The sequence below is a fragment of the Ovis aries genome, chromosome 6, assembly GCF_016772045.2.
Source record: "Ovis aries strain OAR_USU_Benz2616 breed Rambouillet chromosome 6, ARS-UI_Ramb_v3.0, whole genome shotgun sequence".
NCBI lineage: Eukaryota > Metazoa > Chordata > Mammalia > Artiodactyla > Bovidae > Ovis > Ovis aries.
In genome coordinates this window covers 103,920,382-103,938,443 of record NC_056059.1, presented here as the reverse complement: position 1 = coordinate 103,938,443, position 18,062 = coordinate 103,920,382, and the positions used below count along the sequence as shown (strand labels likewise).

Below are 18,062 nucleotides of genomic sequence, written 5' to 3'. Positions count from 1 at the left end.
GACTGCAGCCCACCAGGCTCCTCCGTCCATGGGATTTTCCAGGCAAGAGTACTGGAGTGGGGTGCCGTTGCCTTCTCCGGTTATACGTATATTATGTTCTTTTTCATATCCTTTTCCATCATGATTTATCACAGGATATTGAAAATAGTTCCTTGTACAGTACAGGGCTTCCCAAGTGGCTCAGTGGTAAAGAATCCGCCTGCAATGCAGGAGACACAGGTTTGATCCCTGGGCCAGGAAGATCCCCTGGAGGAGGAGAAAATGGCAACCCACTCCAGCATTCTTGCCTGGAAAATTCCAAGGACAGAAGAGCCTGGTGTACTATGGTCCATGAGGTTGCAAAAAGTCAGACAAGACTGAGCAACTGAGCAACATACACGCTAAACTGTAGGACCTTGCTGTTTATCCATTCTATACATAATGGTTTGCCTCTGCTAATCCCAAGGCACCATTCTCACTTGGATCTCTCTAGTGTGTGTGCGTGACTGTATGTGTGTGTGTCCCAAGTTATGAACAATGTTACCACCTACACAAGCTTGTGTCTCCACCCCCACAGACACAATACCAAACCACTCTAACGACTGCTCTTGTTGCTCTTTTATAGTCACACCCACTTCCCTCCTACAGAGAAAAGACTTTTATTTATGTACCATTTGACTTTTTTTGTTTTGTTTTTTGAATGTTGAGTTTTTTTTTTAAATTGGAGGTTAATTACTTTACAATATTGTATTGGTTTTGCCATACATCAACATGAATCCGCCACAGGATGGGGAACACGTGTATACCATTTGACTTTTTAAAAAGCCATATACATGTATTCCTGGAGGAGGGCTGGCATCCCACTCCAGGCTTCTTGCCTGGAGAATCCCATGGACAGAGGAGCCTGGCGGGCTACAGTCCATGGGGTCGCAAAGAATCGGACACGACTGAAGTGACTGATGTACGCACACATTTGCTATTTTTAGATCCAGTAGAGGTTACCCAGATGGAGGAATTACAAGTCTTGTTTTTCTTTCCTACACTGCTCTATCCTTTCAAAATCTAATAAATGCTTGCAAACTGCTAGAAATGTCCAGTGAGCTCTTAATTCGTCTACTTTCTAGTCTTGCCGGAGTGAGGAAATGTTAGTTTACAGGCTGGAAAGGAAGTGTGGGCCCGGCCTACCTTGCCCTTGAGATGCTCCGCTTCCCCGCGAGAGGCCTGCAGCTCACGGTGCACAGACCCCGGGCCTCGGAGCTGGTACTGCAGGGTCAGTACTTGGTGATGGAGTCGTCTGACGCGCAGTCTGAGGTCCTCCTCGGAGGCCGAGGCCTCCTGGTCCTGGAGCTGAGGAATAGGAGTCGAATGCAATTCTTAGGTTATCTTCCAAGTAACGTGCCTTGTGACAGACAGTACCTGTTTTCCTTCTCGTGTTCCTGGTTGTATGTTTCTCATAGTCCACAGATGTTATAAAACAAAGTAATAGAAATCACTCTAAAAACTATTAGTCAGCATAAACATCATTCCCACCCATTTATTTTCTTATATTTCCAGTCCTTCATCACTGACTCAATGGACATGAGTCTGAGCAAACTCCAGGAGTTGGTGATGGACAGGGGAGCCTGGCGTGCTGCAGTCCATGGGGTTGCAAAGAGTCAGACACGACTGAGTGACTGAACTGAACCCATGTACACATACGAGTGAGCAGCCTTGCTGAGTTTCTTGAGTAGGGGAGTTGGGGAAGGTCCAGGGAATCACAAAATAACATTCTAGAGTGTTATTTCTTAAGCTCATTTTGGCATATGAAAAATACGCAAATGGAACAGCATCCCGGAGTTTGTTTTAATAGACGCCCATCACCATTGTACTGAAACACAGTATGATGACTGAAATTTAGTGTTCACGTCCAATTATGAGATGCTTATTACACTAAAGTTTCATATATTCATAAGAAAGAAAAGATACTGCATTTTCCTTAAGTACTTTTCTTAAATCAGTACAAAACATCCTCTGACTCTTCTTGGGTCAAACCTGAGCAGGTTTCATATGAACATCAAGTAAGGAATTTCTGGGAGTGCAGAAAGTGAGAAGGGAGAGGCTGATTTATCACCTTGAGATATGTGGTCAAATAGTGGTGATGCTACTGCCCCCAGTGGTTCTGGATGTGTATGTATAAATACATACGCATAGGCAGGCTTATATGTGTGTATGTATGTGTATACACACACACGTACACAGAGGGCTTCCCTGATGGCTCAGTGGGGAGAGAATCTGTTCTGCCTTCAATACAGGAAACACAGGAGGCCCAGGTTCGATCCCTGGGTCAGGAGGATCCCCTGGAGGAGGGCATGGCAGCCCACTCCAGGATTCTTGCCTGGAGAATCCCATGGGCAGAGGAGCCTGGAGGGCTGCAGTCCACAGGGACTCAGAGTCAGATATGACTGAAGCAACTGAGCGTGCACACACACACACATATGCAGCCACATATTTTTTCTATATAACATTTATATGCCACATATATCTTTTGTATCCTGCTTTTCTCCCTTAATATCATGTCATGGGCATTTTTCCATATCATTAAATAATGTCTAAGACCCTGTTGTTAGTTTCTATACGGCATCCTGTGGTATGCCGAATACTCAGATTATTCCAATATTTCGCTGCTGTAATTGGGGCTGTGACAGAAAGCCTTATCTGACACAGCTCTCATTCTTCCCCTAAGGTCATCAGAGGGTGACTTTCTGTATCAAGGGCCTGAGCATCATTAAGCTCTTGATTCATGCTACTAAGGTGGCCTTGGGAGGGAGCAGTCCTGCTAATAATAAAAGCTCCGACTGCAATGAGTCAGGGGCCCCAGAAACCTGAGACGTCTCACACAACCTTGCTCATGGTCCCAGCTGTCTGCTTTCATTGGAAGCAGCCTCCCTGGGAATTGAAAGTCCACAATACATCTCTTCCACGTGTTCCTGACCTGAGTGTGAGCTGGCAAGAGGAGAGGAGAGAGAAGATGGCAGGGAGGTAGAGAGGACAAAGTGTGACTTGGTGGCTTGTAAGCCAGGAATACGATAGCAGAATGTGTGTTTTTTTTAATTAATAGAAATCCATAAAGCGTGGGCCTGAGATTCACAGACTGGGCCCCCTCAAGAACAGATGGGTGCTCCGAATGGCTCTGTAAAATCTAAGACTTGCAAAACAACTTGGCCTTTCTGGGAAGTTTTGTGTCTTCGCTGCCTCCCTGCTCTGCAGTGACTTGGGTTTCATCCCCAGCATCCTGGGAAAGCGTCCACAGGACATTCTAAAGTGTGTGGGGTGGAGGCCAGCCCGGCCTGCCATGTGGGACTGCCCCAGACAGTGACCCCTGTTACTGGAAGAGATGGCCAGAGCCTGGGCAGGCCCACTTTCAGAGGCTCTCTCCACTCTCCAGGGAGGTAGGACACACAGATGTGCAGCATTTGCTGACTTTTGTAGTGTAAACACCATCACGGCCAACTGCAAGCTACAAAAATGGCATCATGGGAGTGATGCGCGTGAGCCATCTCTGCACAGAATCCATCCTGGAGGGTTGGGAGGAGGTGCCCTAAAGTGAAGGCTTCCCAGTTGGTACTAGTGGTAAAGGACCCACCTGCCAATGCAGGAAGTATAAGAGATTTGAGTTTGATCCCTGAGTAGGGAAGATCCCCTGGAGAATGAAATGGCAACCCACTCCAACATTCTTGCCTGGAGAATCCCCTGGATAGAAGAGCCTGGTGGGCTGTAGTCCACAGGGTCACAAAGAGTCAGGCATGACTGAAGTGACTTAGCCCGCATGCAAGCCCTGAAAGGAGACCTGGAGGGTGAGTAGCAGTTCCCAGGAGAAAGCTGGGATGTGGGAGGAGCAAATCTAGGATCCAGAAGTGTAGAGATTGGGGACCTACCTAGCAACAGCTCACGTTTCCAAGGGGCCAGATTATAACTCATGAAAAGGAATCTGGACTTCGTACCAAGTGCAACAGGAAGACACAGAAAGCTTTAAGGGTTTTTATTTTAAACAAATAAAAACACGATTAGGTTTGTGACTTGGGATGAAGGAAATGGAAAGCTTTCCTCCCCCTCTGCCTTCTGTCCACCAATTCCACTGATTCCAACTCTGGTTTTTGTCTGGAATCCTCTATGTTTTTTTAAAAATTTCAAATTCCTCTACGCTAGCATCATCTCTCGGCAAATTCCTCTTAACTGTTCTCCTTGTGTCTTCCCTGTGCCTTTAGAGCAAACAGTGTTCTTTTTACCATAGAAATGTAATCATGTTGTTCTGATGAAAACCCTCCAATAGTTTCCCACTGCATGTAGAAGTGATCATAATTAGAGCCTACAAGGCCTTCTGTGGTCTTTCTCATGACAGCTTTCCCATCTACACCTCAAGTTATACCTCACACTTGCCCAGTGTGACACAGCCACGCTGGCAACTTTCTGCTTTTCCAATAACCCAGGCTCATTCCTGCCTCAGGGCCTGGCCACTTGCTTCTCCCTCTGCCTGGAATGTTCTTCATCTGCTTCTCCTTTCAAACCTTGAAACTCTCAGCTTGAAATTCACCTCCTCAGAGTTCCAGTCCCCAACTGGTCTGACTAGCTGGGATTTGACAACTATAAGATATGAGGAAACTACATAGAAACAGTTCTCTGCAGGCACGAATGGCGCCCAGTGCAGGGCTACCATCCTTGAGAAAAAAGGAAGCCCAACAAGACGAGCTCCACATTCTTCCTGGAACATTTTGCAAACCATGGCTTAGGGAAATAAATAGATCCCAAGCTGAACACTGCGGTCCTGTTAAGTGAAACCAGAGACTAGGGTCAGGGATGCTATGACAGCTGGGATGTGTGCGACAAAGTAGCAGAGAGAAGTGAACTGCAGAGAAAAAATCCAGACACTGTCTTAGAAATATCCTTGGGTACTTGGTTGAATCATAAGTGGTACAGCATAATGCAAGACTCTGAGATGGTGAAGGACAGGGAGGCCTGGTGTGCTACAGTCCCTGGGGTTGCAAAGAGTCAGACACAACTGAGTGACTGAACAACAGCAACGGAAGCCTAGCAGAGAATAGAAGCTGGGAGGTCAGTTGCTGAAGAGATTTTGGAGGTCATGCCCTGCTACAAAGATGGCCAAGCAAAAGTGGAGAATCTTTAGTCAATGCTCTGAGAACTCGCCTGATGCCACTGAAAGGCCATGCCCTAGAAGCGAGGGCCATACTTTAGGAGTAAAATCAAGCCCTGGTACTGAGGGGGAAGCTGAAATAGACATGCAAGGGAATAATAGGGTCTGCTGGTCATTCAGCTCCCTACTAGGACAAAACTCACTCAACCTACTCTAGAGGAAGCTAATAAACAGGAATCCCTACAGTATGTTCTGCATGGTGTCCAACATTAAAAAAAAAAAAAAATTACTAGACACACGAAGAAGCAGAAAAGTGGGATTTAACTGAGAAACAAAATAGTCAATAGAAACAGACTCAGAGTGATCTACATACTGGGGTTAGCAGATAAGAGCTTCAAAATAATTATGATTATATTTCTTTAAAACACAGGAAAAGATGGAGCAAAATGAATGGCAGTATGGAGTATTTCAACAGAGAATCAGAATCTCTTTTGAAAGGGTAAATGAATATTTGATTGCAAAATACAATAAATGAAATTAAAAACTAATTGGATGGATTTATTAGAAAACAGGACATGGCAAAACTTTTAGTGAGCGAGAAGACAGGTCAATAGAAAACTCAAACTGATGCACAAAGAGAGAAAAAAATGCAGAAGAGTTTCAAAAGATGTGGGGATAAAGTAAAAAAAAAAAGTCTGGGTTTCTAGGAGGGAAGAGAAAAATTGAAAAGAACAAAATATTTAAAGAACTAATGGCCAAGAACTCTGCAAATCTGATTAAAGACATGACTCCACAGTTTCAAGAGGTTCAGAAAAACCAGAGGAGGATAAACATAAATAAAACCTCGTGTAGACACATCATAGTCTGACTGCCAAAACCCAAAAATAAAAGGCAAATCTTTAAAAATAGTCTGTGGTAAAATGACACATTTCTGTCAAGGGAAAAAAAGGCAAATTATTCAATTTCTGAATAGAAATTGTGAGAACCAGAAGACAATGAAATGAGGTTTTTAAAGTGTCAAAAGAAGGAAGCATATCTGCCTACCTGAAATTCTGAATCAAGGGGAAGAAATCTTTTAAAAGTGGAATTGAAAAATTGTTCTCCTAAAAAGAAATTTGAGAGAATTCATCACCAGCAGACCCTAAACTACAAGAAATAAAAAAGCTCTTCAGGTGAATGTAAAAGACATCCACAGAAGTAGAAGAAAGAATGAATAGTATAAGAACGTAGAAAGATATGAGTAAATAAAAAAAAATTAGTGAGCGTTTAAAACAATCTTAACAGTGCTTTATAAGGGATGTTATACACAGAAGCAACATAGTTGACAAAAATAAACAATGGAAAGGATAAAAAGGAATAAATGGAGTTAAACTATTAAAAGATTTTTGCATTATTTGAGACATGGTAGAAGTACTAAAGTAAATTTTAATGATTAATAGATACATTTTGAAATATTCACGGTAACCACTAAAAGAGTGACACTAAAATGCATGAAAAAGCAAGCCAGTGGAGAAGAAAATGGAATAACAGAAAATAGTTTACCAAAAACAAAGGAAAGAAAGCAGGGATAAAAGAAAACAACAGATCAGACAAACAGAAATACCAACAAGGCAAAAATAAAGCCAATTATACCATTATGTATATGAAACAAAAATGGAACAAACGCTCCAACTAAAAAGCAGAGGATGTCAAACTTACTCAGAGCTAAGTTTAAAAAAAGCCATATGCTGCTTCTAAAAAATATGCTTTATATATAAAGATACTGATAGATTGAATGGAAAAATATGGATGGCATAAAAAAGTTATATACCATGGAAACACATACGAATAGAAACTGTTGTGGTTATTTTAATATCAGACAAAGTCCATTTTAGGGCAAGAAAAGTGAGAAATGAGAGACATTTCATCATCTTTAAAGAACTGATTCACCAGGAAAACATCATAAACCTAAATCTGGGCGTAGCTGAGCAATACCTTCAAAAACAGGAATCAAAACTAACATAACAAAAAGAAGAGATCCTAAAAGTCATCTCAGTAGATGACAAAACGAATAGGCCACACATCAGTAAAGTTATTGGAGATTTGATTAGCATAATTAACCAGTCTGGCTTAATTAATACTCAGCAATAGCAGAACATTCATTCTTTACAAGGGCACACAGAATATTTCCCAAAATAACCATCATATGGTCAATAAAACCAGTCTCAATGAATTTCAAAAGATTACAATAATATATATAGTATGTTTCTGACAACAATGAAATAAAACTAGACATCAATAACAAAAATATAACTAAAAAATTACACAGATGCTTGGAAATTCAACAACATGCTCCTAAATAACCCATGGGTCAAGGGAGATATCACAAGATAAATTAGAAGCTACTTTGAACTGAACAGACATAAAAAGTATAACTTATCAAAATGTGTGGGTTGTAGTTAAAATAGTGCTTAGAAAGAAATGCATAGATTTAAATGCATGAATCGCAAAAGAGCAGTTGAAAATCAGTGATCCAAATTTTCAACTCAAGAAGCCAGAAAAAGAACAGTCAACTAAACCAAAAAAAATGTAGATGGAAGGAAACAATGAAGTTATTAGAAGAAATCAATGAAATAAAATATAGACATTCCTTGGTGGCTCAGATGGTAAAGAATCTCCCTGCAATGCAGGAGACCTGGGTTTGATCCCTGGGTTGGGAAGATCCCCTGGAGGAGGAAATGGCAACCCACTCCAGTATTCTTGCCTGGAGAATCCCATGGACAGAGGAGCCTGGTGGGCTACAGTCCATGGAGTCACAAAGAGTCAGACATGACTAAGTGACTAACCATATACAATAAAGAACATCAATAAAACCAAAAGATGATCCTGTGAAGTGATGGATAAAATTGGAGAGAAAGAGAAGAAAGACAGAGGCAGAGAGATCAGATATGAATGTATACAAAGGGTACACTGTATATCTTACAGACACTGGAACAAGGTCATGGGCATTTCATCCTAGGAGGCCTGAAAGTGGAGTATTGTCCACAGATGAGGAAAACAACTCAGAGGAGTCATGGATGGATGTAGGCAGTGCAGAGGTGAGTTTGAACCTTGTTTAAATTCTAAAGCCCCCTGCTGTCTCCTTTTTAAGCCCCAGTGTGCAGCATGATAGAGGTGTTGGCTAAAGTTGTGGTGGTAATCAGATTACAATGTAGAAATGTATCAAGTCAACACACTGCACACCTTAAACTTCCACAATGTTGGGTGTCAATTATACCTCAATATAAATAAATACATATATACCAACAGAGACTTGATAAGTAGAATAATGACTTGAGCTGTTTGAAAAACTTCTTGGTCTGAAAATACAAGCTCTCATCTTAAAGGATAAACACCTTCTCCATGTCCCACTAGTTACCCATCTGAGCAGCCTGAGCAGAGAGGCAGACTCGCATCTTCTTGTCGTAGGCAAGAATACAGCCTCTGGAGCCTGAACCCCCAGGTAGAATGTGGGCTCCATCCCTCCCAGCTGTGTGACTTGAGGCAAGTCACTTAACCTCTCTGTGCCTACGTCTCCTCTTTTGGTAAATGGGGATGGCGACTGTTCCTCCCTCTCAGGGCCGCTGGAGAACGCGGGAGTAAAGGATGTGGTCAGTTCTACAGAAAGTCAGCAAGATGATTCAACAGCCACGCAGAGTCAACCTACCCGGATGCCACCACGCGGGGACCTCGGTGCTCGTCCTTGGTCCGCAGAACAGCTTGGTGCTTTTTCCTCTTTCTCCAAATGCGCTTCTTTCACTCCTGACCCGTCCGCGTTTCCTTGCAGGGCCCTGGATCCTGTGGCGTCTCCCCAGACCAGTGACGGAGCAGTAGAATCAGCACCACATCTGAAAGTGTCCAGGCCTAAGCGCGGGCCTGTCCACCCCTCAGCCAGACCCATATCCTGCTCTGAGGGCGGCCCGGGGCCTCTGGCAGTCGGTTGCCCTGACATCTGAGTCACCTGCACCCCTCTTTCTACCATTTTCACCTGGTCCACCATGCTTTTCTCCTGGAGATGCTCCTCTGCTCTCACCAAAGGCCCCCCACCTGTGCTGCTCCCCAACACAACCTCCCCTTCCAGGACTTGGATCCTCCTTAGAAGGTGTTCATTCTCCCCTCTGAAGGTGTGGATCATGTCTTCTATTCCCAGGACGATATCCTTTATCAGCCATTTGTAACTGATCCCGAGCTCCGAAGTCAATGCATCGAGCTCCCAGTTTTCCAGGGTGACACGCTCCATCACACCTTTGGATTTCCGGATGCTCGTGGACATGGCTTTCTGGATTTGCCCCAGGTGCCCTTTCAATCTTTCGTTTTCCTCTTCGAGCTCAGAAATCTTGCAGTAACTCTTCCCATTGCAGTCTTCAAGCTCAGAAATGACCTGCACATACTGGTCCAGTTCCCTCTTTAAGTGAGAGATGTCTCCTAATAGCATGCTCTTATCCTGTTCGAGCGCGGATATTTTTTTTCACATTTCTCTCCCTCTCTTTTTCCAGGGCGTGCAGTTTTTTGTGGCATCTCTTCTGATCTCCCTGAAGCCTGGTGTTATCACTTAAAACGTTGTTTCTCTCATTCTTCAGTACAGAAATGAGCTGATGAAACCTGCTCCATGCTCTCTCAAGGGCTCTCAGCGGCTGCGAGAGGTGGTTCCCACCATGCTCGGAGGGCCCCACTGGAGGGCCTGGGCTCAGGTCAACCAAATCCAACATCAGTCCTGGAAGAAGGCTGCAGGTTCCCAGGGCCTCAGTCTCTCCCTGCTTAATATCTTCACCAGGCTCCTTGGGGTTTGTTCTCTCAACAAAACAAATATCCAAACCCAGGTGTGTCAAAGCCTGCTGAGGGTGCACGACCCCCTGGCAGCTGCACCATCTCTGAGCAAAGCCCCAGGTTTCTCCTGTCAGTGAGGAAGCTCTCTGTCCACACCCCCAACTCCCAAGCTTCAGGATGGAGAGGCCTTGGAAACAAGCCTCCATCTCCCTTTCGAACTCCTCTATTCTGAGTGCAGACTGGTCAAGGACTCTACTTGGAGCCGAGGGGTGACGGGTGGCTCTGGCCTCCTTGGACCAGAAGGCCGATCCAGGAGATGGTGGCGAACCTTCTTCCTCCAACAGGGAAAGCATTTCCTTGGCCTCACTGTCCTCCGAGCCAGGCTCCTCCAGGACATCGCTGCGACCCAAGCTGGACAGCTCCTTCTCCCCCTCTTCTTCCTGTCCTTCGTCCCCAGGGCTTACCTCTGGAGGAAGCAGAGCATTTCCAGACCACACAGGGTCTTCCTCCTTGCCCTGAACTCTCCCGATGGCTCTGCTCTGCTCTGTAAAGGGCTGGGCATCCACTGAAGATGGCCCACTGGTGCCCAGAGACCCAGAGAAGGTGGCTGCGGGGGCCTCTTCCTCTTCTAATGATGATAAAAGCCTTCGTCCTCCTCCTTCTTCTCCTCCTCCTTGGAGGCCCCAGACATGCCCTTCCTTGTGTCCCCACCTGCTCAGGGATTCAGGACCCTCCAAGGACACTGAGGTCTCCCCCTGCGGAACAAGTGGTGGAAGCTCCCGCTTGTGCCCAAGGCAGGATGCTGCGGCCAGGGGTTCAGAAGCCCCGGCCTTCATCCATGCACCCTCCGGGGCCCTGACCCCAGCCTCCACCCTCAGATTCTCCCCGATTTCCTGACCCGGCTGACACTTGTCCCTGCTTTCTGCCTGCTTTCTGTCCCAAGTCCTCACCTCCTGCCTCTTCAATCTCCACCCTGACCCTGGGGCTCCTCCTCCCCACTTCCCAGAGTCTTTTCCATCCTTGGCTCCTCTCTCGGGAATCTGGTGATGTGAAATGTGCGAGGCCTCCTGGCCGAGCAAGGCAGTGCAGCCTCTTGCCCGGTGGTGGCCCCAGCTGGGGTGTCCTGCGGTGGAGGGAGTGGGCAGGGGCCAGGCCTCCAGCACCTGTTGGGTGTGCAGTGTTTCTGGGGGAGCTTCCAGGAGTAGCAGCGGCAAGGGAGCTGGGCCCACAGCCCGGCCCTGGGGAGGGCATGCAGATGCCTGCACATGGAGAGAGGATCCCTGGGCAGGCCTGGCTGTGAGCTTCTGCCCTGGAACCCAGGTCAGCTCCGCGGGGACTGGTGAGCCGTCCATGGACCGCCCTGGGGGGCAGCCACAAATGAGAAAGAGAGTCTGGTCATCCAGGCAGGGCTCCGCTGGAGTAAACTAGGGATGGGAAGGGAAGAGAAGATGTGAGGCGCCTCTCTCCCCACAGGAGCCCTCTCCACTCTGGCCTCATCTCCCCATCCAGCCAGATGGGTCTTCCTAGCACAGGCAGGCCTGTGAGCGCCCCCAGGGCCTTTACGCCCACTCTCCCCTCTGCCTAGAATGTCCATCCCGCCGCATACCTCTCTCTCTCTCTTGCTTCACTAACACCTCAGCTCAAACACTACTTCCTCAAAAGGGACCCCCTGGCCACTTCCTCCACTGTCTGTCCATTGACCCCACCTGACCTCCCTCCATCGCGCCCTCCACTCACTCAGATCATGTAAGATGTTTGTGCGTGTGTTGTCGAACCCACGCGACCTCCCGCCCTAGCCCCGCACTGCCCACATGGGGCTCCTCAAATGTAAACCAATTAAATAAAAGTTAACACTCAGTTCTGCAGTCACGCCAGCCACGTTTCAAGTGCCCAGAAGCCACATGTGGTGCACGGCTCCTCTGCTGGATGGCACGGACATAGAGCAGGCCAGCGCCATGGGAGGCTCTAGTGGACACACAGTGTAGACCATCTGCCCTCCGAAGGCAGGGACCCTGGGCCTAGAACGGTCCAGCGCACACAGGAGGGGTTCCAGAGATACTTTTGAATGTATTTTTATAGTTACTTGGTGGCTCAGATAGTAAAGAATCCTCCTGCACTGCAGGAGACCTGGGTTCAGTCCCTGGGTTGGGAAGATCCCCTGGAGAAGGAAATGGCAACCCACTCCAGTATTCCTGTGTGGAGAATTCCACGGACAGAGGAGCCTGGTGAGCTACAGTCCATGAGGTCACAAAGAGTCAGTCATTAACACTTTCACTTTTCATTCAATGCATTTAACCAGAGAGGAGGACTGGCCCAACTCAGAGAATAGACCCAGTCTGGGAGGTGAAACCCAGCTTCGTTCGGTCTCACCAGGAGCCCTCGGTTCACCTGTGATCATGACCCCGCCCCCAGCCCATGGCCCCTCCCAGCTTCGCCCCCTTTACCTGGCGGGCCCTCCCATCTGGCCTGCCCTTCCACTGCCCTGCCCTGGTTTCCAGTCTGTCTAACTCCGTCCTTCCATTGGGGTCCAACTTTTCTACAAAGCTCTTCCCACCCCAGGGACTGCTCTCAGCTCTTTTCCACTTTGGACATGACACAGCACACCAGGCAGGGCTCAGGGCAGGAGGTGAGCAAATGCAAGTAATGCAGGAAGACCCCTCTCTCTAGGACCATACCAGGGCTAGTTGGAACCAGGCTCCCAACCCTTAGGGGACGGCATGATGCAGAGTGTGGGCTATGGAGACAGGACCTCAGTCCCTTCCAGGGCTGGGAGGCCTTGGGAAATCACAGCCTCCTCCTCTGCAGAACGAGGGGATCATGGCTCTTGCCCCACAGATGGTAGGGAGGTTTCAAGGAGATGAAGTTTGCTATGTGGCAGCTGGGCCCATGCACACAGCTGGGGCTCCCTTCCTGTCCACTCCTCACCCAGGGCTCAAATTGCCCTCTCAATTATTTCCAGAATCTTCTTCCAACCCCGAGCTTCTTCCCCTCCCTCTCCCACTTGCTGAATGGTGGTCACACTGTGCACAGCAGGGCTGATTGGACCCAGGTAGCACCCCAGGCGTGGAGAAAGCCGCTGGCCTCACCTGTCCACGGTCAGATCCTGCAAGGTCTCTGGGGAGCTTGTTCGCGGTCTGCGGGCCGGGGACCAAAACAGGAGGGCCTCGTCCAGCCCGGACACAACCCCATGCATGGAGCCCCTTGGCGGGCTGTCCTGGGAAGTGACAGGAAAGAAAGAAAAGAAGGAAAGTGAAGTCGCTCAGTGGTGTCCGACTCTTTGCGACCCCATGGACTGTAGCCCACCAGGCTCCTCCGTCCATGGAATTTTCCAGGCAAGATTACTGGAGTGGGTTGCCATTTCTTTCTCCAGGAGACCTTCCTGACCCAGTGATCTAACTCGGGTCTCCCACATTGCAGGCAGACACTTTATCGTCTGAGCCACCAGGGAGGAGACCCTCCCAGGAACTTTTCGGAGAGTGTCACCAACAGCAACATCTGCCGTTAGGATGAGGCAGGATGTCTTGTGACTCAAGGCCTTTGAGCCCCCAAAGGTGGCCTCAGGGTCACCACTGCCTGTTTGGTGAGGAACCCAGCTCAGTGATGGCGAGTGACCATCCATTGATGAGCAGCAGAATCGGGTCTGGGAGCCACCTCTTCTGACCACAAAGCCCAGAACACCTCTCTCAGCCCCGCACCCTCGTGGTCACGCAGGGTCGTAACTCCTGGGCCCCAGCCCCACACGGAGTGGACGGAGGAGCTGATACCCAGGCTTCGCCAATGGATCCCGCTTGTTTCCCCAAGGACAAACTTGACCTTGTCTGACTTATCTGCTCTGCTCCCCAGAAATGTGGAGGGGAACGGTCAGCCTTGCCAGTCAGCAGCACCACTGGGTATAACTGACCTTATATGGAAACTGAACTTGACCTTGGAGGACTGCATGCAAACCACAGACAGCCAGGTGGACCCTGTGGCTTTGGGGCTCCCTGAGTGCACCGGCTTTTGCAGCAGACACCCCAGAAGCTGCACCCGAGGCTGTGAGCAGACACATTGGTTTGCATCAGCTTAGAGACAAGCGGCTTTCGAGCCTGGTTGCTCCCAGACCTCACACCTGTCTCACACCTGAGCCATCACTGGGGTGGGCAGGAAACAGAGCAGCTCCTGGCCATCACACGGTCTCCAAAGACAAATCCCCCTGAAAGGACCCTGCTGCCCAAGGCTGGCACGTGTGTTGCCTGGCTGGCACCCTTCTGAGAGCTGAGGGAGTGAGCCTAAATGTTGGGTTGAGCTTGCATCACAGACCTCGTCATAGGCATTTGTGGAGGCTGAGCCCACTTTTCCCAGCTGGGTCGCAGTGAGCAAGGGACTCTACCTCTCTGAACCTCAGTTTCCTGTCTGCAGAGCAGGGACCACCATCCTGTTGGGTAATCAGGACATCATAAGTGAGCTAGCCCATCAGTGGCTGTCCATGAAGACCCCTCCTTCACGCACCTGCTGAGCCCCTCTGTTCAGGTGCCCCATCAGGGTCTTGGCTTCCGCAAGCATCCAGCGCCTCCTCCCGGGGTGGGGACAGCGATTCATCCTGAACATGGCCCAGGGCATCCTTGACGAAGACACAAGAGGTCAAAAGAGTGGTGGGTGTCCCTGGTTGAACTGCTCTCTCCAAGCCTGTCCCCGTCAAGCCCTCCCAAAGATCCTAGGAAGGAGTTGAACCCCCTCCCCTGGTGAGGACAGCAGAGGGCACATGGCCTGGCAGAAGAGCCCTGGCCCCGTGTGCTTGGTCCTGCCAATGAAACTGCCTCCTATGAGCTCCCAGACTCCACTTAGCAGACGACGAGCTTGTTTGTTCAGCCAAGACAACCCTGGGTTCCCCAAGGCAGCATCAAAGGCTCCAGGCCCCTCCCCTTCGTGGGTGGAAGTTTCCTCTGTGTCCACTCTCAGAGGTGGCACCTGCCCAGGGGCTCTGGGAATCCTGTCCCTCAACTTTCCACAGGCCCAAATGGCCACAGCCAGCTGTCCCCGTCCCAAAAGACAAGCAGGGATACATTTGTGGGGCTCCCCCGACCCAGCACACGCGCCCTCCCAGCCTGCGGAGCATGTGACAGGCAGCAAGCACCCTGACTGCAGCTACAGCAGAGAAGCATGGGCCCAGCAGAAACACTCAGCTCCGGTCAACGTCCACGAGGGGCAGGGGACAGGTCTCCTGCAGGCTCCCATGGCCTCGGGTACTTCTAGCCCGGTTCCAATGGGTGGTGCTTGCTTCCCCCCTGCATCCACACTAGCCACGAGGTCCTTCAGGAAGGAAACTTGCCTTCATTCTGTCTTCACTGTCACCCCTGCCAGGCACACACTAGGTACTGAATAAATGTTTGACAGTGGATGAACAGACAGAGCTGGTGTTTCGAACTCAGGGTGCATTTATTCAGCAAATATTGATTACGCTTCTATATGGCTTCCCCTTATCAACTCATCTTCTTTCCACAGAAACAGACCCAGGATTTTATTCAGGGATATGATATATCACCCAAGAGACTTTCTGCTACTAAGTCGCTTCAGTCGTGTCTGACTCTGTGCGACCCCATAGACGGCAGCCCACCAGGCTCCACCGTCCCTGGGATTCTCCAGGCAAGAACACTGGAGTGGGTTGCTATTTCCTTCTCCAATGCATGAAAGCGAAAAGTGAAACTGAAGTCGCTCAGTCATGTTCGACTCTTAGCGACCCCATGGACTGCAGCCCACCAGGCTTCTCTGTCCATGGGATTTTCCAGGCAAGAGTACTGGAGTGGGGTGCCATTGCCTTCTCCATCCAAGAGACTACATTTCCCCAATATCCCTTGAGTGCACAGTTGAGTAGATCTGGTGTGTGTGTCTTCTGGGAAAGCTTCTTATAGGAAACTGACTCAACTGAGCAGGGCTAACCCCACACCCAGAGATCTGGTGTGTGTGTCTTCTGGGAAAGCTTCTTATAGGAAACTGACTCAATTGAGCAGGGCTAACCACACACCCAGGCTTCCCTGGTGGCTCAGAGCGGAAGAATCCGCTTGTGACACAGGAGATGAGGACTTGACCCCTGAATTGGGGAAGATCACCTAGAAAAGGAAATGGCGACCCACTTCAGTATTCTAGCCTGGGAAATCCCCGGACAAAGAGGAGCCTGGCAGGCTACAGTCCACGGAGTTGCGAAGAGATGACTTAGCAACTAAACAGGTAAGGAACGAGTAATCGGTCAGGTGCTTTTCTAGGGGGGGAAGAAATGGAAGTGGACAGGTGATGCCCCGTGCCCTCCTCACCTGTCCCCGGGCCCTCACCTGCTCTCAGCAGACTCCTGCATTGACCCTTAACTGGGTCTCCTGCTTCCCCTCCCATCCTGCCCACAGTTGCCAGAGACATCCCCTAAAATGAAGAACTGATGCTTTTGAAGTGTGGTCCTGGAGAAAACTTTTGAGAGTTCCTTGGACTGCAAGGAGGTCCAACCAGTCCATTCTAAAGGAGATCAGTCCTGAGTGTTCATTGGAAGGACTGATGTTAAAGCTGAAACTCCAATACTTTGGCTGAAGAATCCGCCTTCTTCCAATGTGAAGAACTGACTCATTGGAAAAGACCCTGATGCTGGGAAAGATTGAGGGCAGGAGGAGAAGGGGACAACAGAGGATGAAATGGCTGGATGACATCACTGACTCGATGGACATGAGTTTGGCTAAACTCTGGGAGTTGGTGATGGACAGAGAGGGCTGGAGTGCTGCAGTCCATGGGGTTGCAAAGAGTCAGACACGACTGAGTAAACTGAACTGAACTGACCAGCAACACCCCCCTCGGCTCCCCCTCAGTCCACTGTGCTGCAATCTGGCATGGGAGGCCATCCAGGGCCATCACCGCCGCCCCTGACACTCCCTACCCTGGCTTCTGCTCCAGCACCTCCTTGTCCCCTCCCCACCGTTTTCCTGCCTGCCTCTGCACCTCCACACACACTGCTCCTCCCGCCTGCCTGGGAAGGGTAACTGGTCACCTGCTGCCTCCTCGCAAAGCCCTCCCTTCCCTTCCCTACCCGGCAGCAGCTGAGCACTCACTCACTGAAATGAAAACTGGGTTGGGTTGCCTCCTGTTTCCAACCCTTCCATGCTTCCCACTGCCCTGAAAGATAAAACCCCCACCAGCTCGGCCTCCCCACCCCCATCTCAGCTCCCTAGATGGACCTTCTCCCGCCCGCCTTGGGGCCTGGCACCCCTAGTGCCTGCTGCCCGCACCTCTCCTCCCCACACCTCGGCTCACCTCACCTGCTCCTTGTCGGGGCCTTCCTGACTCTCCCCCAAATGAAGCCCCTCCCTTCCATAGCACCCCATCCTCATACCCCAATCTGTGACCTTGCAGTTACTGTGTGACAGTCTGTGTCTTGTCTAGTTCTCCTCAGAGACCCAGGGGAGACCAGACCCTGGCCACACCTTAGAATCATCCACAAGCTTTTAACAAGTATCTGAACAAGGCTTCAGCCAAGACCAATTAAAAGCAGAGGGGTCTGGGCGCGGCCCTGCTAGGCACTCAGATGGGCCCAGCTGACCGGCCAACAGGTCTGTGGGTGTCTTCTGCCCACAGATCTTGGGTTGTTCCTTGGTTTTCTCCACTGGCTTCCCACATGATCAGAAGTAAACATTTTTGTCAAGAGCTTACAATCACCATTGGAACTAGGTGGAGGCGAGGAAATGAAGGAGAGAGAGGGAGAAGGTAAAAGAGGAAAAGAGAGGGAATGGGACGCAGAAGTGGAGACCAATTCGAAGATGCGAGAACAAGCAAGAGAGGAGCAGAAGGAAGAAGCAGGGAACAGATGAAAGGGAGGTGGAGGGAGGTGTTGATGGCCACCACCATTCTGCGGTTCATTTCTATTTGAATTTTGTTCTAACACCCAAGTTGACTTTGACTCAGTTCTACAAATACTTTGAGTCCCTACTACGTGGCCGGCCCATTTCTGGGGCAGGGACACAGCCATGGGGAACACACACAGACCTCTGCCTTGAGGAGGAGACTCAGGGGAGAACTCCTGAGAAGATGATGCCACACCCATTTCATGTCACAAGTGATGAAATCAATTCTCAGAGAGGGACAGTGACTGGCCCAAGGTTACCCAGCACAAACAATGGGAAAAGAGGACCAGAATTCCGGTCTCTGAACCTGATCCGGG

General features: G+C 49.4%; 1 protein-coding gene across 1 annotated transcript in view; it reads right to left on the bottom strand.

Annotated features, from left to right (window-relative positions):
* Window positions 1-18,062, bottom strand: part of C6H4orf50 (chromosome 6 C4orf50 homolog) — a 65,144-nt gene that overhangs the window by 26,831 nt on the left and 20,251 nt on the right. The window contains 5 exon segments of the mRNA XM_042251634.1: window positions 1,165-1,326; window positions 8,793-9,593; window positions 9,595-11,316; window positions 12,979-13,106; window positions 14,381-14,492. Of these exon segments, the coding sequence (XP_042107568.1) occupies window positions 1,165-1,326; window positions 8,793-9,593; window positions 9,595-11,316; window positions 12,979-13,106; window positions 14,381-14,492 (2,925 nt within the window).